This window comes from Bos indicus, chromosome 5, assembly GCF_029378745.1.
Source record: "Bos indicus isolate NIAB-ARS_2022 breed Sahiwal x Tharparkar chromosome 5, NIAB-ARS_B.indTharparkar_mat_pri_1.0, whole genome shotgun sequence".
NCBI lineage: Eukaryota > Metazoa > Chordata > Mammalia > Artiodactyla > Bovidae > Bos > Bos indicus.
Window position 1 is genome coordinate 96,244,097 of NC_091764.1, and position 27,223 is coordinate 96,271,319.

The window sequence follows — 27,223 nt, forward strand, 5'->3', positions numbered from 1 at the left end:
ATTGAAGATGTTTGGTTATAGAAAATTAAAAGGTGTTTCCTTTTTCTTCAGTAAACTCAATGATAGAGTGAAAGCAAGAATCTTACCAACAAGGCGTGCAGATTCTATTATAAAAAACAGGAATGAACGGCTCTTTTAAAAAGGAATGGAACCCATACATTTCCCCCAGTGCCTGGCAGCAGGGCCACCATGTGCCTGATGCCAGGGGCACCCACCTTTACACTGCAGTGTGTGACATGGGGGCACATGGCCACATGTGACAGCTCACAGAGAGACCCCTCTGATTCCCCCTTGGGCACCCACCCAGTCCAGCAGGTGCGTATCTGCATTGACCTGTGACATTCATCACCCCCACAACCACACTCCCTTCCCCAGGCAAGCTGTGCTCTAGTCTTTCATCCTGACTCACCGTTTTATTCCAATTCAGATCCACCCAGTTGTCCACATGGCTTCCCCCTGGACCTGTGGTACGGGCCAAAACACATCCTTCTGGATCATTTGCTCCAGTCGCTCTGTTGACCTTTCCAGAACTACACTCTGCTCTCATCGTCCCACTCCTCACTACAGTTAAGGAGAAAATACCGCCAGGCAGTCCAGGCAGGCAGCTCTGGCCTCCTCCCAGCACTGGGACAGGCATCAGTTTTTGCACTTGTCACTGGGCACCGTAAACATTTGATTACACTTTGACTCCTTCACTCCATGTGAGCTTGATGAAGGGCAGGGCTTCTTTGAGCCCTGGGGCTTAGCAGCGTGTCCGGGGCACATAGTAGGCCCTCTTTTCACGTTTGGTACATGGATGAGTAAATGAATATCCTGCTTAGATCCAGACACAGTATTCTCATCCTGAGCACACGGTCTAAGGAGGATCCGTGTCTCTACTATGGACAAAGCCAGCATCTTTGACCTTTGTTTAACAGCTGACTGGGTGATGCCAGGAGAGGCCATCCTGTCTCTGCCAGTGGTTTCTGAGTCTTTCCTTTACTCCTGTGCAGGTAGGGAAGTGGAAAGACAAGTCCCTGCAGATGAAGTACTACGTGTGGCCCCGAATGTGTCCTGAGACGGAAGAGCAGGAGGATGACCACCTGAGCATCGTAACGTTGGAGGAAGCCCCATTTGTCATTGTGGAGAGCGTGGACCCTCTGAGTGGAACCTGCATGAGGAACACGGTCCCCTGCCAAAAGCGCATCATCTCCGAGTATGTCACCTTCCCCGGGGCTCTGGGGAGGGAGTGGGGCCCGGGACAGTCAGATTGGCCCCAGCCGTTGGCACCAGGCTGGGATCCAAGGCACAGAATTGATTGGGCGCCATGTGTGAATCCTGTTACTGTTGAGTGATGGGGTTTCTGGCAGCCCTGTGGTCTGGCATCTAGTTCTACCCATATCATGACCTGGAAGAATTGCCACTCAACCTGTTATCATTTCTGAGGCTTTGCCTGGGTCTCGATGAGATTCAAGTTCATGGAGATTTAAATTTACATTGGCTTTGAAAGATGTTTTTTTTCGGTCAGCATGTCTTGACATTGTGAGATTTAGAAACATTTTGGGAAATAGATAAAACTAATCTTATATTGTTAGAAGTCAGGATAATGGTTCGTTTTTGGTGAGGGTGGAAAGGGTCTGGAAGGAAGATCAAGAGGCCTCTAAGGTGCTGGGATATCTGTACTTTCCTGATGCATTTTGTACTTCAAAAGAACATTGAAAATTGTAAGAAAACATGGTTCAGTGTGATGAGATAATGAGATTATTTTAGTTGTGTTCTGATTTATGTCCTCACTCAGGCCTGATATAAATTGTGCTGAGCTGTGAAGGGGTGCCTGCTTTGTGGTTGGAGTTTTAATGGCAAAGGGTAATATTTTGCCTCTTGTATAAAAGCCTGGTTTTTGTTTTTTTTTGTTTCTTTACCCGGTTAGAAATAAAACAGATGAGGAGCCAGGTTACATCAAAAAGTGCTGCAAGGGGTTCTGTATTGATATCCTTAAGAAAATTTCTAAATCTGTGAAGTTCACCTATGATCTTTACCTGGTTACCAATGGCAAGCATGGGAAGAAAATCAATGGAACCTGGAATGGTATGATTGGAGAGGTGAGTGTCAGGAGTTAAGGGCCATTTACATGTTTCATTTATTTCATCTAATATAAAAAAATGCTTATTTCACAATCAGCATTTTTCATTGGAGTATAACTGCTTTTACAATATTGTGTTCATTTCTGCTGTATAACATCATGAATCAGTTATATGTAAACCTATATCCCCTCTCTCTTCTGCCTCCCTCTCACCCTGCATCCCACTCCTCTAGGTGATCACAGAGCTCTAAGCTGAGCTCCCTACACTATTCAGCAGCTTCCTGCTGTTGTTTAGCCACTCAGTCGGGTCCAACTCTTTTGCTACCCTATGGACTGTAGCCTGCCAGGCTTCTCTGTCCATGGAATTTCCCAGGCAAGAATACTGGAGTGGGTTGCCATTTCCTTCTCCAGGGTATCTTCCCAACCCAGGGATCGAACTCCTGTCTCCTGCATTAGCAGGCAAATTCTTTAGCACTGAGCCACCAGGGAACCTCCCCGCCCCCCAGCTACCTAGACCCAGAGGGATGGTACAGGGAAGGAGGAGGGAGGAGGGTTCAAGATGGGGAACACGTGTATACCTGTGGTGGATTCATGTTGATATATGGCAAAACCAATACAACATTGTAAAGTTAAAAAATTTTTTTTTAATTTAAAAAAATAGAAAATACAAAATAGTATAGTTGACTCTTGAACAACGTAGGTTTAAACTGTGTGGCTCTATTTATGCATAGATTTTTCTCAGTGAATACATCGTCAGCCCTCCTTACCTATGGGTTTTGAATCTTGGGATTCAACCAACCACAGATCCTGTCCTTTGTTTACTAGCGGCAGTTGGTGGAATCTGAAGATAAGGAGGGCTGACTGTGGGACTTAAAGATCCTCAGGTGTTGGTATCCACAGCAGGTATTGGTACCTGGGGACACAGGGATGACTAAATGAAATGCACTGTTCCCACTATACAAAGGGAAGGATTCTAGGGCCCAGAATATTTTCCCCATGTTGACCCATCACCTCCCTGGGCACTCTTAACTGGAGCCTTGCACCTTTTTCCTCAGGTGGTCATGAAGAGGGCCTACATGGCAGTGGGGTCGCTGACCATCAACGAGGAGCGATCCGAGGTGGTTGATTTCTCCGTGCCCTTCATAGAGACTGGCATCAGCGTCATGGTGTCACGCAGCAATGGGACTGTCTCACCTTCTGCCTTCTTAGGTGAGTGCTGGGCTTGCAGGTGTGAAGAATATGGATGCAGGGACAGGTAGAGGAAAGGAAGAACAGGTACAGGCCAGGCTCTCTCAGTCAGGAGCTGGTTTGCCAGGAGCTTCCCTCAGCCAGGGATTTCCTTGTGGGGACCTCAGAACTGATCTTTCTCCAACATAGAAATTGAAGAACACCCTCAAAAATAGGAAGGCATCATTCCCTATTAAAAAACAAAACAAAACAAAACAATGCAGGACCAGTAGCAAGGGATCCTACGTGAGTCCCACTCCGGCCACTTCCTGTCATTTAAGCTAAAACAAGCTTGCTCCTTGCTGGGGCCCAGTTTCTTCATCCATCATTGCTGTTGTTCAGTTGCTAAGTTGCGTGCTACTCTTCCTGACCCCATGGACTGCAGCACGCCAGGCCAGTCTCACCTGTCCTTCACTATCTCCCGGAGTTTGCCTAAATTCATGTCCATTGAGTCAGTGATGCCATCTAACCATCTTATCCCCTGCCACCTCCTTCTCCTTTTGCCTTCAATCTTTCCCAGCATCAGGGTCTTTTCCAGTGAGTCAGCTCTTAGCATCAGGTGACCAAAATATTGGAGCTTCAGCTTTAGCATCAGTCCTTTCAGTGAATATTCAGGGATGATTTCCTTTAGGATTGACTGGTTTGATCTCCTTGCTGTCCAAGGGACTCTCAAGAGTCTTCTCAGGCAACGCAATTCGAAAGCATCTGTTCTTTGGCACTCAGCCTTCATCCGTAGAAGAAGGCGTTTTTGATTAGCTGATCTCTGAAGCTGCTTCCTGCTTTAATAACTTCTAATTCTGGATATCATTCAAATACCTATTTATTTCAAATTATCTTCAAGAATGGAGCTCAGTGCTACCAAAAAAAAATTAATATGCCTTCATATTAATTTTCAGAGGCTTTGCCAAATCAAGCTATTCTGACCCTAACCTATCCCCCACCCTTGCCCATAGGAACCTGTACCTCACTCTCCAGCATCACTTATGTGTCAAAAGCCTTCCATATGATATAAGACCGGGTGAGGTGAGGCCAAGATTTCAATTAGATGAGGTCTTTTGTGAGCTCATACTCCATATTTTTTGGAAGGGACTGTGAGAGCAAGGGATTAGAAAATAAAATGTCACCTTGAAACCAGACCACTGGCTAGGAGATAGGAAGCTGGTTTGGTCCTGAACAAGCTGCAGGTCCTTGGGCCAGCCACCATCTCTCTAAAGGGCATTAATACTTTTTTGTGAGGATATTGGAATAAACAACAACTAACACTTCTTTCATCTCCAATCTGGGGGGAATTATTGAAGGAACATACTCCAAGGCAGAGTTACAGATTCCAGAGAATTTTTTCTATAATTACTCAGATTTCTCAACTAACCTCTTACAGTAAAGCGACTCTCGCCCTGCCAATTTTATGTGAAATGTTATTGGATAGCACACACCATGTATATTAATCCTCAGAGCAGTTTTACATATTTTATTTGCTTTTTCTCCTTTACAAGGGTAATTGAAACATTAAAAGATACAAATAAACCATATTGTAATTCTCACCTTGTCAGCCCAGCACTAACCTTAACTTCTGAACTAGAAGACCCAGGGACACTTCAGTGTAGCCCTAGGATGACATAGAAATGCCAGGCGGGGTGGGTGTGTGTGTGGAGGAGGAACAGCCAGTTAATTACAGGAGTAAGCAAAGTCAATACTTATTGAACACTTATTATGTGAAGGCCCAGGCATCGCTCTACCAACTTCGATTCTATTATTTCATTGGCACTATTAACATACCCAGTTTATGGCTTAGGAAACTGAATCTCATTTATGTAATTTTCTAGCAGTCTTCCAGCTAGTAAGGAGCAGATACAGGATTAAAGTTTAGATGTGGCTGCCCTTGAAGCATGTGTTCTAGTACATGTGGGGCCATTTCAGAGCTTGACTCCTGAATCAGGAGCCAGTCCAGTGGGCTGAGACTAAGATGTGATTTTAAATGGAAAAGCACAGACTTTTGCCCTCAGAAGCCCTCAATTTTTATAACCTGGCCCTGCCACCTTCTGAATACGAACTTACAAAGGGCTGGGACCATTGAGTCTTAGTTTACTGCTCTGTAAAATACATATAATAATCCATAATGAAAAGGGCCATTATTAAAGGACCATAGAAATTATGTGATGAGGTACTTTCTAAGTTGTGTAGACAAGTACAGATATTTTTTGTGTTTTATGTACTGAAAGTTGCCCTGGGCCTAATGAGGGGAAAGAAAGCCTAGAGATGTGCTTTTACTCAGTTATTCCCTAATCTTGGGCAAAGTGAGATTGGAGTAGGATTGCAGTCCATCAGAACCAAGGAGGAGAGGGTTTCTACTCCTCTTTTTTATTGTTCAGTCGCTCAGTTGTGTCCGACTCTGCGACCCCATGGACTGCAGCATGCCAGGCCCTTCTGTCCTTCACTATCTCCCAGAGTTTGCTCCCATTCATGTCCATTGAGTCAGTGATGCCATCCAACTATCTCATCCTCTGTCATCCCCTTCTCCTCCTGCTCTCAATCTTTCCCAGTATCGGGGTCTTTTCTAATGAGTCAGCTCTTAGCATCAGATGGCCAAAATATTGGAGCTTCAGCTTCAGCATCAGTCCTTCCAATGAATCAGTTCAGTTCAGTTGAGTTGATCAGTCGTGTCCAACTCTTTTCGACCCCATGAATCACAGCACACCAGGCCTCCCTGTCCATCACCAACTCCCAGAGTTCACTCAGACTCACGTCCATCAAGTCAGTGATGCCATCCAGCCATCTCATCCTCTGTCGTCCCCTTCTCCTCCTGCCCCCAATCCCTCCCAGCATCAGAGTCTTTTCCAATGAGTCAACTCTTCGCATGAGGTGGCCAAAGTACTGGAGTTTCAGCTTGAGCATCATTCCTTCCAAAGAAATCCCAGGGCTGATCTTCAGAATGGACTGGTCGGATCTCCTTGCAGTCCAAGGGACTCTCAAGAGTCTTCTCCAACACCACAGCTCAAAAGCATCAATTCTTCAGTGCTCAGCCTTCTTCACAGTCCAACTCTCACATCCATACATGACCACTGGAAAAACCATAGCCTTAACTAGACAGACCTTTGTTGGCAAAGTAATGTCTCTACTTTTGAATATGCTATCTAGGTTGGTCATAACTTTCCTTCCAAGGAGTAAGCGTCTTTTAATTTCATGGCTGCAGTCACCATCTGCAGTGATTTTGGAGCCCAAAAAAACAAAGTCTGACACTGTTTCCACCGTTTCCCCATCTATTTCCTATGAAGTGATGGGACCAGATGCCATGATCTTAGTTTTCTGAATGGTGAGCTTTAAGCCAGCTTTTTCACTCTCCTCTTTCACTTTCATCAAGAGGCTTTTTATTCCAATGAATAGTCAGGGTTTATTTCCTTTAGGCTTGACTGGTTTGACTCTACTGTCTAGAGGCTTTGAAATGTACCTTCCACCCTCACATCTCTGGCTACCACTGGAAGGTTTTGCATTTCACAGTTGGAGTGTGCCTTATCAAGGTTCTTTTTAAATTAATTAAGTAACCAGGCTGTTATAATTCCCTTCGGAGTTCGAAAGTAAAGTAGATTTCAAAGTTAAGGAAATATTTTTGAATTTCCAGTCCGTTTTCCCCCTTTTCAGTTTCATCTTTATTAATGATTTGGAAGATGGAGAAAACAGCATGTTAATTCACTTAGCTCGGAGTTTACAATGTGATGTGACAGCTATAAAAGGCCAGAACTATTTTGAGGCACAATTGAGGAAGCATTGTATTGTGGGACTGAAGAGTGATTGTCCCTTTTCACAGGCCTCCAGAGAGAGAGCTACTGGAATTCAGTGTTCAATTACTGGACACCTCTGAGCCAGAGAGATTTAGATCAGCTGGAAAAGAGTCTCCAAAACTGATTAAAGAAATTAAAGAAAGCAAGTGTAGAACATTCCTGCTATCTTGCCTGGTCTTGTCCCATCAACCCTGTCACCCAGAAATAAGAACTGGATTGTGCTGTATTGTTAATTATCATGTTCCTCTGTTATTTGCTACTTTCCCAGTGTTGTAGATACTGATATTTAATTTAGATGGATTTTTTTTAACATTGACATAGTCTTATACACTAATGATATCTAATAAAATATACCATATCCAAGCAGGTTGAAAAAGTCAGTCTAGGCAGGAAAGTTAAAGAGAAATAAGTCAAGGAGGCAAGGGAGTCATTCATTGTATTTAAGTATTACTGAACTAATTCAAGCCTCCAAGAGTGACTGAGTTTGTTGGGAATGAACTTGGCTGCAAGGCTTGAAAATGTTACTGAAAGCTTTCCTAGGTCCCACTGTGGGGTGTGGCATATAGAGGAGGGTGTAAACCAAGAGTGGGTTCCACAGGACTCACTTACTCCATGTCTAGTGTAGGGTTGGCCAAAAAGTTCATTTGAGTTTTTCTGTAAGATGTTATGGAAAAATCAGAACGAACCTTTTGGCCACATGAGTGCATGCTCAGTCGCTTCAGTCATGTCCGACTCTTTGCGACCCTACGGACTATAGCCCACCAGGCTCCTCTGTGCATGGGATTCTCCAGGCAAGAATACTGGAGTGGGTTTCCATGCCTTCCTCCAGGGGATCTCACCAACCCAGGGATCAAACCCACGACTCCTGCAGCTCCTGCACTGTAAATGAATTCTTTACCACTAAGCCACTGGGGAAGCCCAACTTTTTGGCCACCTCAATATTTATTTTAGTTCCACTTTTTACCAAAAACCCAGATATCGGTCTAATTGTGGCAGAAACTATATCTACAGTCTCAAAAAGGACAGGCAAGAGGCTGTCCTTCTCACATGTTTGAAAGAAAATAAATTTCCACGTGCCTATCAGCGGAATGGAAATAGTCAGACACAGCCTCTTACTCCTCCCTAACCCAGGCCCTGGCTCTCTGAAAGGAGCACACACCTGTGGTTTGTGTTTCCCAAAGAGACGCATCACATGGAGTGAAGGAACACATGACTAAATCAGGACTGTTTTAACTGTTTTAACCAAGTACTGATGTTCTCCTTCCCCAGAGCCATTCAGCGCTGACGTGTGGGTCATGATGTTTGTGATGCTCCTCATCGTCTCAGCCGTGGCTGTCTTTGTCTTCGAGTACTTTAGCCCCGTGGGTTACAACAGGTGCCTCGCTGACGGCAGAGGTAAGGCGGCTGTAACCGCTGCATGTCTGCCTTTTCCTGGTTCTCAGCTCTGAATCTCTGTGCCCCTGCTGTCTGCCTCCTCCCTAACCCTCAGTCTTCTAGGTCGTCCTCTTGGTGACTTGTTAGAAAGACCCCAATTAAGATGCTAGTTTGAATCTGCATGTCCCTTCCCCGGCCCAAGCCTGACCCCAAGCCCACTTCCACCCCTGGGCAAGAGAGAGCAGAGCTGGCAGGAGATACGTGTAATGTAACCGTGTTAGAGGAAACTGTTGTGATAACCTAAGGCTGTGATAAGCAGTCTGTCTGATCAGATGGGCTAACAAGGCAGATGAGATGTGTGTATCGAGGATAAGAAAAAAAAAGTAGACTGAATCATGGAAAAGCAAGGGCTAGAACTAGTTTCAGAATTTTCTGAATTCAGAGAATAAAACATCCAGAATAATAAAAAAAAGAAAGAAAGAAAGAAAGAAAAGAAAAAATAGGTCACCCCAGGGTACATGCCAGGGTAGTTGTGACTGAAAGAATTCTCCACAGCCAAAGGATTACCTCTGGTCTCTACAGCGTGTGTCCACAGCTCACATCACTCTGTCAAGAGGTATAGATTTGGGTATTAAATAAAATGGCCAGGAGATAACAGTTCTCACCCACGGCTACTCTTGGGAGTGGTGCATCCATCTTCCTGGCTATGAAGGTCCACCCATGTGTTTGAGGCATTTGTGAGACTTCACACAAAGTTTACTGAGATTTCCAAAGGGGGCCATGGGATTCTTCTAAAACTTCCTGAGAACCCCAGGATTAGGAAATATCATGCCTTCTCTGAGTCTTTTCCCATCCACAATGTGAACTTTATCCTGGAATTATGCCTCAAAGAGGAGAGATTCTCAATACATTAAGAATTAACTATAGGGCACTTAAAAGACAAAGATGTAAAGACCTCACATTCCAATATTCTGAATAGTCAATATTCAAGTCCAGAGCGGGACTCGAACCACTACATGTTTCAAAATAGCAGTTCTCTACCTTGGTTGCGTGTTAGAATAACCACTCCACCCCACACCAATTTAATAAGAATCTCTGGGGATGGGGTGCCAGGCAGCGATATTTTGTCAAAGCTCCCCTTGTGCTTCTGCTGAATTCACAGTCCAGGCTATGAGCCACTCCTGCACTGAGGGATTTCCAGGTGCAGACCTACCTTCTCACCTGGGGTGTGCATTCTGGGCTGGAAATTTGAACTTCTCCACTATACCGAATATTCAGGTGCTTCCCGCTTGGGCCAGAAGGTCACCCAAAAGCCGTGACTACTCTCCATCCCGATTAGTAAAAGTGAGACATTGGAGAAGCACAAGAGTACCTACATATGTTGGCAATGTTAAGAACTAAAGCCAGCATGTACCCTCCCCGACCGCAAAGACAATCAAAGCGGCAAATATTCAGGCACCAAATTCAAACCTTACAATGACTCACTTTACCAAAGGATGCTTGTCTTCGCCAAGGAATTCAACACGGGGCCACTTTAAATGCCAAGTCCCCTTGGGGCATCTTACAGTGTATGCAACTTTGATTTAGACACAACTCTTTGAATGTGCATCTGCCCCCTGAAATAAGGTCCACACACAGAGATGTGTGTGCGCAGTTAGATCTTAGGCCTGACATGTGTAGTCACTGATGATTTAGGCGGCAGAGCAGATGCTCAAAGGATCGCAGAAAGCGTCGTAAGACCTGTGCTAATGTGCTGTAAAACTGTGTGCGCAGATGTTCGTTTCTGAAGCAGAGGAGCTGCCAGCAGACGCAGGGAGCAGGCAAGGTTTCACCATCGCCAAGCAGAGAAAGCGGAGAGGTCACAATAAATTTATGGGCAGAAGCCCTGCATGATCTACATAAAGTTTGTGTGGAGGACAAGGACAGCCTACCTTTCCGCCTTTAGATTCATGTGGACAAGCCAGGGATCTGCGGCTCACTCTCTGGGCCTCCTGGTGTTCTCTTACACAAAAGCCAGGTGCTGCTGGAGGCAACCAGGTGGGAGGTGTTGGCATGGGAGTGAGGTCAAGATTGTCTTTGAAACACTGAGTACTGAGTGCTAGAGGCCAAAGGAAAATCAGGATCAACTGCATTCAAAACAGCGTCAGTGAATAAAATTGGAGGAGGTCTGTGACCAATGGGCAGAAAAGACCCTGCATGGTTCTTGCTCATCTTCTTTAAAGTTTAATTGCTTTCTTGATAGATACAAATGTAAATTTTAAGAACAACAGTAATGAGGATGCAAAGGTGACCACAGTGGGATGGTTGCCTTTGTTACTCAGTTTTGATGGGATCTTAATGGTCTTCCATCCACCGAGGCAGAAAGCTGGCTCCTCCTTTGTCCTGGTTGAGTTATGGTCATTGGCTGGAGTAGGATCCCCCACACATCCCAGGCCTCTGGTTTTTCTCTTCTGCCTTCTGGAGGGCCCCAGAAGAAGTGAGACATGAACTCTCAACTGAAAAGGCCACCTATGAAAGGGCTGGGGCTTCACTGGCTGGGGTCCAGTCTGAGCAGGAATTTATCAGCCTATGTACTTATAGGGTTAAATGGAACCAGTGAGTCTGTCTTGACCTTCTGTCCTGTCTTTTTGTCCCACCAGAGCCAGGTGGCCCATCTTTCACCATCGGCAAAGCTATTTGGTTACTGTGGGGTCTGGTGTTTAACAACTCCGTCCCCGTGCAGAACCCCAAGGGTACCACGTCCAAGATCATGGTGTCCGTGTGGGCCTTCTTTGCCGTCATCTTCCTGGCCAGCTACACTGCCAACTTAGCTGCCTTCATGATCCAAGAGGAGTATGTGGACCAGGTTTCCGGCCTGAGTGACAAAAAGGTAGGAGCGCCACTTGAAACCGCCCATCTTTTCCCTCGGTTCCGTTCTGAGCCGTACTCAGAGCTCTCACGGACCTGTTAATTTTCTAAATCTCTAAAATCGACCGTTCTTTCTTATGACTCCTTAAATTGGGATGCGGGAGCAGAAATCAGTGTCCCCACTGAAATAATATCACTTCACGTTCACCTTCTCATTTGTGAAAGGTCGGCGCCAGCAGGCTCTGGGCTGCAAATGAGGGGCTTGGTGTGTAGCGGCTTTCTGAGCGCAGGGCTCCTGTTGTTGGGTACGCTCAGCACAGAGCTGTGACTTTGGGGTGTCATTAGAGGGCTGCCCCGCGCACCCACACTGAGCGCACCGGCTCCTTAGGCCTTCATTTTCTACCCAGGGCTGTTCACCTGCGCGTTCCCCCTTTGTTCTCCTGCACTCTTGCGCAGTCCCAGGGCTGGGAAGGAGGATTGTTCTCATTGTGTCCTGAAGAAAAGTAGCTGCCCTTTAACTAGATGATTGTCCAGGGTGTCAGGGGGGTGCACCCATGAACAGGCTGTTCCTGAACCCAGCGCAGGCCTTGTTGCTGGCCTGTGCCATGGTTGGGGTAGGGGGGGCATGTCTGCCAGTTGCCATGGTCTCTGGATGAGGATATACAAAACCCATGCTCAGCACCTGTGACTCTCTAGGTCTGCTGGAACCACCACTTTCCGTGGAGCTCTGTCACCTGCACTTCTGGTAACTGGGGTGGTCCAACCTGGCACTAGGGGCTGCCTTCCCGGAGCGCCCAGCAAAGCTTCTGGACACCCCAGAATCCTCTGGAGACTCTCACCACAAACCTCCTCCTCTCTGCTTTCTTAAGATTTAGAAACTGTGATTGCCCATCTCTACCCCCAGGAGAAACTGTGTGATACAGACAGACCTGTGTCAGACCAGATGGGTCATGTGTAGTTAATGGTTTATCACATGCACAACTTTCCTCAAGATAAACCTAATTAACCACTGAGCAAATGGTTTTGGAAGCGGGAAAAGGAGAAGATGGTCTCTTTGGGGGCTCTAGTTACGGTTTCTCCATCTATTCATCACTACTCATCAGAATATTCAGAAGCATGAAGAAGATAACATGCTTTTTAAGGAAATGAATATATATATATATATATTTGTATACACACAAAAGGATCACTCACGATGTTTTCCTCTTTATGTCAGCTCTTTCTCTGGTGTGTCTTCCTTTTCACTTTATTTTTCTTCCTTACTTTTTAACCTATTCCCTCTCTTGTATTTCCTTCTCCTTTACTTTTAAGCTTTATTTTTTTTACTTCTTTATTCTAACTCCTGATTTATTATGCATTTATTCAGATATTCATCCATCTTTTACTTCATTCATTTTAAGCCTTTCTCACCTTGCTCCTTTGTCAGTATCCTTCCTTCACCATCATGATCTCCGCAGAAAATCTGAGCTAGACCTCTCCCCTCACTCCCTTATACAACTGCTTTTTGTGCCCATTTCTGTAACCTGGGCAGTCATGGGGCTGAGAAGAGCTGATCCCACAGGATTCCATACCTGGACCTAGCCTAGCTGCAGTGGGCCGTATGTGTGTATGTGTTAGTCACTCAGTCATGTCCAACTCTTTGTGACTGTAGCCTGCCAGGCTCCTCCTTCCATGGGGATTCTCCAGGCAGAAATACTGGAGTGGGTTGCCATTTCCTCCTCCAAAGGATCTTCCCAACCCAGCAATTGAACCCTGGTCTCCTGCATTGCAGGCAGATTCTTTACCCTCTGAGCCACCAGGGAAGCCATGCCCCTTCTCAAACACAAATGTGACAGAGGCATGGCAGGGCTCATCCCCACATGTGGGTCTGGCAGAGGTACGGGGGACCGTGTCCTCACATCAGGGAGTGGCAGAGGTGTGGCCGGTCCTGTCCCCATGCAGAGGGCAGTGGAACCATGTCCCTTTGCAGTACACAACGTGCTTGAGGTCAGGGCACTCTGGGCCATTCGGTGGGGGAGCCACCACTTTTATCACATTGTTTTCTTCCAATGCCTCCGAGAATTCATTAGGACACTGTATTTATGTTTTCCATCCTCTCAAGGGCCATCCGGCAACAACTGAACGATTTGCTACTTGAGCTAAGCATAATTGAGATGGAGGGAGATTGTTTTCCCTTCTGCGGCTTTGAAAGAACATACCGTTCTGGGCAACACCACTTGAACAGAGAGGTTCTGCCCCTGTCTGTCCTCCACGCCATGTTGGTTATGTTCTGAAAAGATGGATCCCACCTTTGCTTGAAGAGCTCTGTGGCTCCATTGTTTACAGAGTAAAGGTGACTTTTTTCAGATGTGGCTTTCAGAGCTTTTACTAATGATCCCCAGTGTGTGCCATCAATTCCATCTCATCGTGTGTAGACTCTTATACCCTATGTTCCAGGCATCCTTGCCTCCTTCTCCTTCCTAACCACATGCCTCTGCACCTGCCTGGGTTGCTCTCCTCACTTCTGCACTCACCACACTCCTACTGAAATGGCAAGACAAATTCGAGATCACTTTATTTGTAAAGCTTTCTCATCTGGGAAGTTAGTCATTGTCTTCTCTGTCCTGGCAATCATTTGTACCTTTGTTATAACCCTTGTCTCCTGCATTGTAATCTACAGACCTGTACCTGACCTGTACCTGTATCTCCCTCTATTTTTTAATATTTATTTTTGGCTGCACTGAGTATTAGTTGTGGCATATGGGCTCAGTAGTTTCAGGACAGAAGCTTAGTTGCCCTGGGGCATGTGGAATCTTAGTTCCCGATCAGGGACCATACCCACATCCCTTGCATTGGAAGGCAGATTCTTAACCACTGGACACCAAGGAAATCCCTCTCCCCCTATTTGACCATGTGCTCCACAAGGTCAGTGACCATAACTTGGTTATCATTTTTATAAAAAGTCTGTGGGAAGAGAAGGAGAGAAGTGACTATTGAATAGTCTCTTGCACAGAGCAATGGACTGAGCATGACAGGCAAAGAAAACAGCAAGAGAAAAGAGCCCTTTAACAGCTGCTCAGCTTGAACATGGTGATCTGATCCATTTCAGAACTCTGCAAATGACAAAATAGTAAATGGTAAGCATCCTACCAGAAAGTGTCAACATCATTTACATAATTATAGAAAACATTCAAGTAACTAATAACATACGACTGCATATCAGTGTCAGGAGCAGTATTATAAATCAGAGTTTGCCGAAAGTACACTTAAAACGTCAAAATTCTTATTAGTTTTCCTTCAAAACTAAAAGCTAAGTCTTGGGAATGACTTTGTGTGAGAGGAAGTATATGCTGTGAATTTAGAAAAAAAAGTAATAAAGCCATCAAAGCCATAACATTTTGCTTTGCAAAGAAATGAGGTGATTTTAGGATTCTTTTTTCAATGTAATTAAATTTTCATCAGGGAAGGTAACGTTTGAAGTGGAGAAGCGTTTCTAAACTTGTTTTGACTCTCAAAGATGACATATCTTCTATGTAAATCAGACGAAATCGTAAATATTGTGGAGTGATGATGGGAAGGTATTTGCCATCATTAAATCTATATATTTTAAGAAATTAACTTCAATTTTATGTCAGGAAAATGTTCCTGGGTCTTATTTAAGTCAAGGTTCAAAGTCAGAATGTTCAGAGTTAAATTTCCATGGCATCCTATTTTGGGGTTCCTTTTTACTGGATGCCTTCCATCTTGCAACAGCACATTACATCAGTGAATTCGGAATGACTCCACTGCATCTATAACTAAAAATGGTTGCAAGTTCTAACATTTAGCAGCCCTACTGTACATTCCTTCAGCTCCCCCGGTGGGAGGAGGCTGTAAGGGGGCTGGTGACATCTTTCTTCTCTTAACAAAGAGCCACAATGCTCATTCTCATATTCTCAGCTCTCCAGACGGGTTTCTCATTTCGCAGTCTGCCAACCACCATGTGGAGGGGAAAGAGCTTGGCCAGACAAACAGGAGACATAGTCTCTGGGTGTTGGATACATTAAGTATGTTGCGTCTGTGTTACACAAATGATTTTCATGAGGTGTGATTATTCCCATTTTACAGATAAGAACACTGAGGCTCCAGGAAGTTTAGTGATTCTGTAAAGTCCTACATTATCAAGGTTTGAGTTCAGAGCCAAGGTTTGAGTTCCTATGTGTCGGCCTCTAAAAAGCACTTTGCCAAGATGTCTCCCTAGACAACATTATGCACAGCTAAGATTGGTATTAACATCCTGCACCCACTTCTTCATTTAATCTCCCATCTTCTCATTTAATGACTTTCAGTTTGGGTTCCACTTAATCTATCCCTTCTCAGGTCACCATACACTACCACTGCTGTGACTGCTACAACTACTTCTACTGATAATAATAGTAACAGTTATCATTATTATTAATATAACTTCAACAATGATATCTCTGTGAACATTTTTCAGCTCTCAGGAACCAGGCATAATGCCAAATACATTACATAGATTATCTTATGTAATGGTGCTTTTAATATCTTCATTTGTAGATGAGAAAATTGAAGCTTGCAGAGGTTAAGTCATCTGCCCTTCTGATGTTCCTGGCTGGCTAATAGCCCCTAAACAGCGTGTCACCATGTCTACATCCCAGTGCTCTTTCCAGCTAATCCTTTCTTTCTAACCTTCCCATCTACCTTTCTGATGCTTAACAAGTGAGATACTTCCCCTCTACTAAAGAGTAGCTAGCTAAATGATTAACTCACCCCAAATAATTAGATAGTGTTTTAGCATTTGCCTTTTAATCCATAAGTTTTTCAGAGGCATGACTTTGAATGGAGGGTGGTATTTTCTGGGTTTGAGCAGGCTTACTGCCCACAAGATTGACTTTAGCCTGGGCCTTCTGTGACCAGGAGCTTTAAGCCATGGTTGGAAGGTGGGAGACGGATGGGAGCAGGGAAAGAAGTCAGGGGCTGAAGGAAGCCTGCTGGGGGTGCAGAGGCTGCCAAGGTCACTAGAGGCTGCTGTCAGGCCATGGGCTCCTAAGGGTACCTGGCTGCATCCCACCTCATTCATTCTCATGTGAGTGACATATGCCCGCGTTATATTTTGTTGGTTCTTTTCCTTGGGGAACTACTGGAACTTTATTTACTTGAAATGTCAAGAGGTGTTTCTCTAATTAATGAGGGCAGGCATCTTCTCTTGCAGCACTGAAAGTGCCATCAGGACAGCCTTCTTAAAACTGAGGACTCCATGGCTTTTCTAGACAATGACTCTTCTGAGTTACCGAGAAGTTCCACAAGCATCTGGAAACTGCCTCATATCCTTCTGGCAGATAGGCACTGTATGACTTTTTAAATCAGAGTGCAAACGAATGTGTCAGTGTGCATCCTGGAAGAAACCCAGCCTGGTGAGGAGTGCATTTACACCACAGCTACACTGATGTGTGATGCTTGGGGGGCATTTGATCATGAGTCAGGAAATGGGCCTTGCTTTCCCCTGTACAAATGGGACTTTCTCGCCCTATTAACTTTAGGCTGGGAGCCAGTGGGAGACAGCTGATCTCAAGCCTGATCTGTCACACGCTGGTCCTGGCCCAGGCCATCTTGGTTAGGTCCTGGAATACTGAGCTAAAAATAGCTCACCAAAGCACACAACAGGCATGAACTACTAGCTGGGGACCTAGAAATGAGGGCCTGGGCCTGGCCTTCAGGTAGCTGAGCAAAATAAGGGAATGATGTATTGTGTGGCATCCCCCAGAGATGTCAAATCTCTGGTCCTTTTGTTGGAACTGGTCTCGAGCAGTTCCAGGGGGACTGGGGACAGTCCAAGGGGACTTTCCTGATGGTCCAGTGATTAGGAATCTGCCTTGCAATGCAGGGGACATGGGTTTGATCCCTGATGGGGGAATGAAGATCCCACATGCCACAGGGCAACTAAACCTGGGCACAGCAACTACTTAGCCGTGTACTCTGGAGCCCGTGAGCCACAGCTAGAGAGTCTGCGTGCTACAAAGAAAGATCCCACATAACATAATGAAGATCCCACATGCCACAACTAAGACTCGACACAAACAGACAAATTTTTTGAAAAAGGACAGTTCTGGAGGAAATGACAGAAGAAAACTCCCCAGACCCTGGGATTGTACTGGGTACAGGACATACATGGCTTGGGGGAGGGACACCAGCCCCTTTGCCTCCTAATTAACTAACTGAACCAATCTATACTAAACGTGGACCACCGCCCCCAGTATCACACCCCCTCATTCCTGCCAGGGTGGCCTCCCTCCAGATGGATCCAAAACAAAGCCCTGGGGCTTCAGCAGCCCCCACTCTGTTACTCAGGGTTGGCTCTCACCACGTCTCTAGGATTATTTGAGAATGGGACTGCTTATGGTCCCCAGGTGGCTGTCTTGAACTCTTGATTCTCAATTTCATTCTTGACTTGACTGGCTGTCTTGACTGAGGCATCCAGTGGAGCTTAGCAATGGTCACCCTCCCAGTCCTGGGATACAGATGTCCTGGTGTTGACTGTGGGGCTCCCAAGGGGACCCAGAGTCCCCTTTCTCTCCTTTTTGTGTCCCCTTCACAGTGTCAGGCTTCACTCTGCCCTCTTCTCCTTGAATGACCAACTGCTTCCTGACCTTCTGTGACTTCCCCATGCAGAGTTCCTCACCTCCCACCTCTGCTATACAGTAAGCTCCCTACATATGAACAAGTCCCATTCCACAAGAGGACATGCATAAGTCCAATTTGTTCGTAAGTCCAACAAAGTTAGCCTAGGTACCCAACTAACACAATCAGCTATACAGTGCGTGTGTGTGTGCTCAGTCGTGTCCAGCTCTTTGCTACCCCATGGTCTGCAGTCCTCCAGGCTCCTCCAGGCTCCGCTGTCCATGCAGTTCTCCAGGCAAGAATGCTGGAGTGAGTTGCCATTTCGTACTCCAGAGGATCTTCCTGACCCAGGGATCAAATCTGCATCTCCTGCATTGGCGAGTGATTCTTTACCACTGAGCCACCAGGGAAGCCACCGTACTGGGTTTATAATAGTTTTCACACAAATAATACATAAACAAACAAACACACACCAAAACAAGAAAACATTTTTAGTGTTATTGTACAGTACCTTGAAACGTATAATAGTACAGTAGAACAACTACTACAGTGTACAGGGGCTAACAGGTATCCAGTGCAGGCATCGAGTGAACAGGCAGCAAGAGTTACTGACTAGAGGAAGGAGAGGAGGTGGGAGATGGTGGAGCTGAAGGATCGTCAGCCATAGGAGACGGAGGGCAAGCTGCAGTTTCATTCACACCTGATATTGAAGGCACAGGTTCTGGTTCTTTGCTGGTTCGCATCTTTAAAAGTTCACAACTTGTAAGTTTGTATGTAGGGGACTTACCATACTGTCAGAGTTTCTTGGGATTGAACAGTGGTCCCCTAAAAGCTACATCCACATTCTAATGCCTGGAACCTGTGAGTGGTGACCTTGTTTGGAAAAAGTGTCTCTGCAGTTGTAATTAAGTTGAGGATCTCAAGTTACAAACACCGTGGATTGCTGCTAAATCCAAAGCAAGTTGTCCTTACAAGAGAAGGGCAGAGGGAGAAAGCTGACACAGAAGAGAAGGCCAGGAGGAGTAAGAAGCAGAGAGTGTGGCAGCCACAGAAACACTGGGAACCGCAGGAAGTTGGAATACACGGGCATGGACTCTCCCCTAGGGCCTCCGAGGGGAGTGAAGCCCTACCATTGATTTTGGACTCCTGGCCTCTGGAACGTGTGAGAATAAATTTGTGTTGTTTGAAGCCACCAGGAATTCATTACGGGAGCCCCAGGAAGTGAACACTGAGTCTCAGTACCCTCCCATTACCCGCACTTCCAGGGCCTTCCCTGCCCTGCTTAAATCCCACTGCTTCTCCTACTCAGCTTCTCTGGTCATCCACCCAACCCTGTCCTTCCAAAGCAGGTATTTCTTACCCCAGAATCCAGTTCCTCTTCCCACTAATCTCTTTGCTAGGAAGAACAGATCTACATCACCCTGAAGATTTGCAAAGATATGGCTTACACCCAGAGGGAGTCTTCTCCTGTAGCTTCATTTTAAGGAGACAATAAAAAGCCCCATGTATTGCTGTGCGCTCATGTTTGCTGTGTCCTTGAGCCTGATTACTGATAGTTTATCCCCAGATGTAGCGTGTGAGCTGTGTGTGCGCTCCACTCGCAGGCTCTGAGCAGGAAGGTCATTGTCAGAGGGGACTGTGGACATGTTTTTGGCAAGGTGTATCATTTTCACAACTCTTCTGGGGAAAATATTATTCATGCAGCCCTCTTAATATTCTGGGTTTCGGTGTGCTGCTCAAATTACAGAGTTGAAAGGGATGCTAGCTGGTCATCAGGCACAGGTGCTATTTTTCTCATCAAAGGCAAACAGGTGTCCTCTCCATGTTGATGAAAGTATCTTCCTTGTTACATAGGAAGGCACACTCATATGTATGTACGTGTGTGCATATGTGTGCACATATATATGTGTATCTCTATCCTCCAAAGTTGTTGTTGTTCAGTTGCTAAGTCATGTCTGACTCTTTGCGACCCCATGAACTTCAGCATGCCAGACTTCCCTGTCCTTCACTATCTCCCAGAGTTTGCTCAAACTTATGTCCATTGAGTGAGTGATGCCATCCTACCATCTCATCCTCTGTGCCCCCGTCTCCCCTTGCCCTCAATCTTTCCCAGCATCAGGGTCTTTTCCAATGAGTTGGCTCTTCGCATCTGGTGGCCACAGTGTTGGAGCTTCAGCTTTAGCATCAGTCCTTCCTTCCAATGAATATTGAGGGTTGCTTTCCTTTATGCTTGACTGGTTTGATTTCCTTGCTGTCCAAGGGATTCTCAAGGGTCTTCTCCACCAACCGAGTTTGAAGCATCAAATAACTGGCTAATTAGGAATGTGACATTTAACAGACCTGCATAAGGAATGTAAGTTTCCCATGCTCACAGAACTTAAGAAAGTTGTCTTTATCTGGAAAAAAGAGAAAAGAGTTGTCTCATTCTGCTATCAGTGGAATCATCATTTTGTTAAAGGAAACAAAATGGAATGAAGGAAGGAAAAAGGAAATAAAAAAAAAAAAGCACCTGAACCCAGTTGTAAACTAGATCTGCTCTGTATAACTCTTTTTAGAAAAGTGGTCCTGTGCAAGATATAGGAGAGTTAGACACCTTCCTGGAGCCATAGCTGTTTTTAAATTGCTACTACACAGATTAGCACGAGGATGAATCCACAATTTCCCCAGCTGCATTGAATTGGGCTGGGCCCAAAAGAGAAGCCAGCAATAAACAACAAACACTTTTATTAGCAGAAATCCAAGCACATTCCACTGCATGTAGCACTCAAGTCTTGAGTGCCCTGGGAGTGGGAGGAAACAGTGCTTCTCTGAACTGGTTGGATCCTTCAATTATCTGCGTGGCTTCCAGTGTTGCTACTGTTTAGTCGCTAGTCGTGTCTGACTCTTTGCGACCCCATGGACTCTAGGCCACCAGGCTCCTCTGTCCATGGGATTTCCCAGGCAATAACATTGGACTGGGTTGCCATTTCCTTCTCCAGGGGATCTTCCCTACCCGGGGATAGAACCTGCATGTCCTGCATTGGCAGGTGGATTCTTTACCACTGAGCCACCAGGAAAGCCCTGTGGCTTCCATATGGGGCCTCTTTCAGTCAGGCCTTGTCTTCCAGGTTGGGAAGAGCAAGTGACCCTGGGGACTCCCAGAGAAGCTGGAATTTACTTTTGGTCCAATTTCTGGTTCCAACAGAAGGGAGCTGTTGCATTTAGCTGACAGCTGAAAGCAGTGTCTTCACTCTGAAGTTCATTGACATCCAAGAAGAATAAGGGAGTACTTCAACATCCTTTTCTGTCTGGTTAAAAGCAAACATTAGAAATAAGTGTTTCAGTACGAGGGAGCTCAGCTTTCACAAGCTGACGAAATCTTGGCTTGTGGGTTGAGGACTTATTAAGAATTACTAAGTTCAAGTCCTTCGAGACAAATTAACGCAGCCATGAAAATTTATATGTGGCCAAAGGCATCAAGCCTAAAATAAATCAAGTTTTAGAGGTGTCAGAATTGTATTCACAGTGAAAACTGTGGCCTGGACTGGCTCTGGGCTTTTGTGGGTGTTTCAGCCTTTTGGCTCTTCCAGTGTTCCTCTCCCCGTTTCTATAATGATGGCAAGAGAATAGACAAGGGCCTCAGTGGGCCATGTGTAGTCTCTTGTATTGTATTTTGGGAAGCTTTCTGCATAGCTGGGCATGTGCTCGGGGTAGGGTCAGGGAGGAGGCGTTGAGGGCAGGCCTTAGAGTGCCTGAAGCTGGGGAAGACCACCCATTTAGTTCAAGGGTCCCCAGCCCCCGGGATCTAAAGCCTGATGATCTGAGATGGGGCTGATGTGATCATAATAGAACGAAGTGAAAGTAGCTCAGTCATGCCCGACTCTTTGCAGCCCCGTGGACTGTAGCCCACCAGGCTCCTCTGTCCATGGGACTCTCTGGGCAAGAATACTGAAGTGGGTAGCCATTCCCTTCTCCAGGGGATCTTCCTGACCCAGGGATTGAACCCAGGTCTCCCTCCTTGCAGACAAATTCTTTACCGTCTGAGCCACCCGGGAAGCCCTAATAGAACTAAAGTGCACAACAAATGCAATGAGCTTGAAATATCCTGAAACCATCCCCTACCTCCCCTTGTCTGTGGGAATTGTCTTCCATGAAATCGGTCCCTGGTGCCAAAAAACTTGGGGACCCATTATTCAGTTTACAGTTCAGTGTCAAGTTTTCCATTCTGGGCCCATCACAGAGAGCCACAGAGAGACCAGCCACGCTCTACAGGCTCCGATTGTTGTTTAGTCACTAAGTCCTATCTGACTCTTCTGTGACCAGACCTCAGACATTTCCTCTGGTGTTTTAATCCAGCTCTAGCTGGATGGCTCTGATTCAGAGCATCAAGGGCAGTGGCTCCGGGCCAGTGTGATCCTCAGAGCTGCCCATGTGGAGGGTCCCCAAGGTATGGCAGCTCAGACTTTCAGGGGGCAGAGTCAGAGGAAAATTGGAGTCTCAATGTCATCTCTGTAAACATTACAGGGTTAGTCTGTCTGTGAAGGCCTGTCTGTGGTGTGAACACGGGAAAGGGTGGGTAGATCAGGGTGTTGATATCAAAGTCACTCAGGGAACCTTTTCCATCCAACTGGAAATTAAAGTCCAGGTGGAAGAAGGTCCCACCTGAGCAGCACCTGCCAGGATGCAGCCAGGAAACTGGATGTATGAAAAGGGTTGTGAGAGAAAGTTACTCTGGGGAGGAAGTTACTGGAGGACTATGTCTCCTCTTTCCTTCTACCCCTCAGACATACAGGCTTTGGGGGATCCTTAGGAGAGCTTGAGATTCACTCCCTGCAGTTAGAATGGGGGAGAGACTGGCATTTCACTCAAACTTGAGAAGACCCAGGTGACAGGTCTTGGATGGTGGTCCAGGGGGTGGTCCAGATGCTCATGTTTACCTTCCCCAGGTCCATGGCCACAAGGGCAGGAGGGGCCAGTCTGGGCAGGAATGGAGGGAAGTGATGTTAAAGATACCTCCCCATGGGCTTCCCGCTCAGGATGAGGCAGCCCCCGAACCAGAGATATGCAGGAGGGGTGGGCCGCCCATGGAGGAGCTGAAGGGACTGATGTAGACAAGTGACTGCCTTCAGGGAACTGAGACCGAGCACTCACTGAGAAGCCCATGGGAACTCCGTGAACCTGCCTGACCAGGAGAAGACTCTATCTTGCACAGTGCCGGGTCAGGACAGCACCACGAGGGGGTCCCACCCATCCCTGGCTCCTCTTTCCCTCTGCGTTCCACCCAAGCCCCCCAGAGAACAGGGGAGAACAGCTCAGGGTCAGGTCCCAGAAGAGCTGACCTCACTCGGCCCCCTGCCAGGGGCTAGGGTTCTTGCAGCCGCACGTGCCGTCCTAACCCTTGTTACTGAACAGTGATTGAACTATTCAGTGAGCACGTACTACATGCCAGCTGTTGGACTCATCATTATCTGTGGCTCCTTGCAGCCTCATGCCCACCCTGTGCGATAGATACTACCAGTGTCTTTCTACAGACGAGGAGGGTCGTTTCAAGGATAAGTAAATGCCCTGAAGTTACACACAACCAGGTGAGGGGGTTGGATTTGATCCAGGCAGAACTGACACCAGAGCCCGCACCCACCCCGTGTACTCTCTGTATGGACATGGGGACAAGGGACACACTCTTAGAGGCATGGCCCTGGGGTGGCAGAATCCTGTCAAGCCCCTGTCATGGGACCCTCTTTGGCCTGGCTTCTCAGATTCTTAAGGAGATGATTAAGGACCCTCACCAACCCTTTAGGAGTGGGTAGACCCTCTACCCACCTGTGGATGCACAGGACCCTAGGAGAGTCTTCTGTTCACTGGAATCTGGGAATAGCCAAGGGCTCTGTTGTCTTTGTTTCTGAACTCATGTGTGTGCATGTGTGCCTAGTCACTTCAGTCATGTCCAGCTCTTTGTGACCCTGTGGACTGTAGCCTGCCAGGCTCCTTTGTCCATGGGTTTCTCTAGGCAAGAATATTGGAGTAAGTTGCCATGCCCTCCTCCCTCCAGGGATCTTCCAAATCCAGGGATTGAATCTGTGTCTCTTAAGTCCTCTGCATCAGCAGGAGGGTTTTTTACCACTAATGCCACCTGGGAAGCCTTTCTGAACTCATAGCCCCTCGCATACTTAAGAGCCACTTACTTAATGGTAACTGGATGAATGAATGTTGTCAGACGCCATGTTTTCTCCCTTCTACGAAGTAACTAATATACATACTTACTTAATCCAGCTAGAAAGGAAAAGATCCTACTCTCAAGAAAGAGGAAAGAATTGGAGAGGTGAGATGTGCACCCTTCTCCCCATTCGATCGTCTTCTTAGGAGGGAACTAAAGCAAGAACAGTGTTCACTTACTGCTTTTGAAGTGCTTGTGGCCAAGAGACCCTGAACAGCTCAAGTCTAGAAACCACCTCGATAGTAAAGGTGCTAGCTGGATGCTTAATTCCTTCAAACTTGCTCACCCGTCTCCCAGCTCATCACTAGCACAGTAGTGGGCTCTGATTTTTGGACAAGACAGTTCCATTTCTTGCAAGAACTGATTCCCAGCAGACCCTGAGACAGCTGGAGCTCAGCCTTTTCTGGACTGAGTACAAAAGAGCTGTTGAGCTGCATGTCATCCTGGTACTGAAGAAAGAAGGCCGTGATGTCTAATGATGTCTCCTAGTGACCTCAAGTCCAAATTGAACAAGATGGCAAACAGCATTGCATTAGGAAGGACACTGCAGCCGCGGACCTCCCAGGCAGAAGTGCCAGTAGGGAGCAGTGCCCCCGGAGGGGCGGGAAATGCACTTGAATATCTGAGGTTATCCTCTTATGTGCCTTTCTGGGGCAAACTCACCCATCACTGCAAACACGCACACACACCCGAGGGTGCCAATGCAGGCTTGACAGGGAGTGCTGAGCCATTTCTGCTTTTTCGCTTTTCTTCTTTTAGTGTGAAGGTGTTAGTCTCTTCAGTTGTGTCTGACTCTTTGCAGCCCCATAGACTGTAGCCTGACAGGCTCCTCTGTCCACGGGGCTCTCCAGGCAAGAATACTGGAGTGGGTTGTCATGCCCTCCTCCAGGGGATCTTCCCAACCCAGGGATCAGACGCATTTCTCCTTATAAAAGCACATCAAGTTAACTGTGGCCAATTACAGCCAAATTCCTTTCTCTTTGCCAACCAGGGCTCTCTCACCCACTTCATTATGCAAACTGATGTTCAGATGCTAAAGAGCAGAGCAGCTTTCAGCATGGCAGTGATTCCAGGTTGTGATTCCAGGCTGCCAGCATGGACATTGTGACCCTCTGATGCCGACAGAGGAAGCTGAGGAGGTTCAGGCGGGGATGGAGTCAGAATTGACACCAGCTCCCCAAGCACCTGCTACCTTGGTGTGAATTGGGTCCTAATGTGGGAAGTCACTGCTAGATCTGTCAAGATTAGGGCTGATTTGGAGTCCAAACAGTGTAGGCAGAAGAGATTGATCCTTTAAATACCCCAGTGGTCTGACGATCATAGCTACCAGTCCACGAGATACCTGGGCATCCTACCAGTCCACGAGATACCTGGGGATCAGGTGTAACCATAAATGTATCCATATTCAGAATACCTGGAGGGACTTCCCTGGTGGTCCAGTGGTTAAGAATCCACCTGTCAATGCAGGGGACATGGGTTTGATCCCTGGTTGGGAAACTAAGTTCCCACATGCCGAGGAGCAGCTGAGCCTGGGCCCTGCAATTACTGAGCCCACACGCTCCAGAGTCTGCAAGCCACAACTAGAAGGTCCATGTGCTGCAACAAAAGATCCCATGTGACATAACGAGGATCCTGCATGCAGCAACTGCGACCCAACGCAACCAAATATATAAATGATTGATTTAAAAGAATATTGGAAGTCAAGAGCAAGCATGGCCACCATGTAAAGAACACAGAAGGATCAACACACACACATGAAGAAATCAGTGAACAGTAAGATCTCACAGGGGCTTTCCAGGTGGCTCAGGGGTTAAGAATCTACCTGCAATGCAGGAGCCACAGGAGACTCGGGTTCAATCCCTGAGTTGGGAAGATCCCCTGGAGGAGGGCATGGCAACCCACTCCAGTTATCTTGCCTGGAGTATCCCATGGACAGAGGATCCTGGTGAGCTACAGTCCATAGGGGTCACACAGAGTTGGACACGACTGAAGCAATTTAGCATGCACATGAGATCTCAGATTATGAGATTGATTTATTTGCAAAAGGCCAATATAGTTCATTCAGGAGCCCCTGTATGCAGAGCAGGAGTCTTCCCAGTCATTGCAGTGGGGAGAGTTGACTTCTCTCTTGTCCGCTCACCCTGTCACCTTGCCCCAGCACTTCAGAGCTTCGTCTTGAGTTAGGATTACAATCTCTCCTCTCAATCCTGTCATTGTAAAGAGGCTTTTAACAGAATTATGTAATTGCCACCCTGGTTCTCCCTGCTGGAGGCGACCTGGGCCCGACACAGCTCACAGCAGTGGGGGCATCTCTGCCTGATGGTGTGGTTGGTCCCATGTCACCACACACCCATGGATGGTGTGGTGACAGGAACAGGGCTAGGATTTGCAGGGGAGGAGGGTTGTCAGGATTCGGGGCAGTTTTCCAACCCCTCCTGAATAGTCTTCATGAAGTGCCCTCAGTTCTTTGGTTTGAAGGGTCATGAAATCACACATATCTCTACACCCTGGATGAGTCCCTCCGGGTTACAGATGACCCAGACAAGGCACCGTTCCACTACCAGTCCCCCTCCCCCACTGGAAGCACGTGCACATAAAAAGAGCAGCAGGCACTCGTGCAGCATCTGAAGGACGCGTGGTTCAGGGGTAAATAAAGAGTCCTTGAAAGACAGGGGTGCCCGGGGCAGTCCTCAGGCAGGGCTGAGAAATCTGTGTGACCCCTGCTGTTTGGAACATTTTCATGTGCTTTCTAGTTTAAACATTTATATAGAGGACTAAAAAAATTTAAACTATCTGCTTCTTCAAATGAAGAGATCTTAGGGACATTGAGTAATAGTTTAATCACAAGTTAGTGACAATTTTTTTTAAGTTTTTTATTTTGTATGGGGTAGAGTCGATTAACTAACAGTGTTGTGATAGTTTCAGGTGAACAGTGAAGGGACTCAGTCATACATATGCATGTATCCATTCTCCCCAAAATTCCCCTCCCATCTGCTGCTGCTGCTGCTGCTGCTGCTAAGTCGCTTCAGTCTTGTCCAACTCTATGCGACCCCATACATGGCCTCCTACCAGGCTCCTCTGTCCCTGGGATTCTCCAGGCAAGAACACTGGAGTGGGTTGCCATTTCCTTCTCCAGTGCATGAAAGT

At 46.6% G+C, this 27,223-nt stretch overlaps 1 protein-coding gene across 3 annotated transcripts in view; it reads left to right on the plus strand.

Moving 5' to 3' along the window:
* The window catches only part of GRIN2B (glutamate ionotropic receptor NMDA type subunit 2B), a 500,904-nt gene that overhangs the window by 435,534 nt on the left and 38,147 nt on the right, over positions 1–27,223 (plus strand). For all 3 annotated transcript variants that reach the window (XM_070790049.1, XM_019961525.2, XM_070790052.1), the window contains 5 exons: positions 993–1,195; positions 1,910–2,081; positions 3,118–3,271; positions 8,335–8,460; positions 11,079–11,308. In XM_070790049.1, the coding sequence (XP_070646150.1) occupies positions 993–1,195; positions 1,910–2,081; positions 3,118–3,271; positions 8,335–8,460; positions 11,079–11,308 (885 nt within the window). The remainder of the gene's footprint in view (positions 1–992; positions 1,196–1,909; positions 2,082–3,117; positions 3,272–8,334; positions 8,461–11,078; positions 11,309–27,223) is intronic.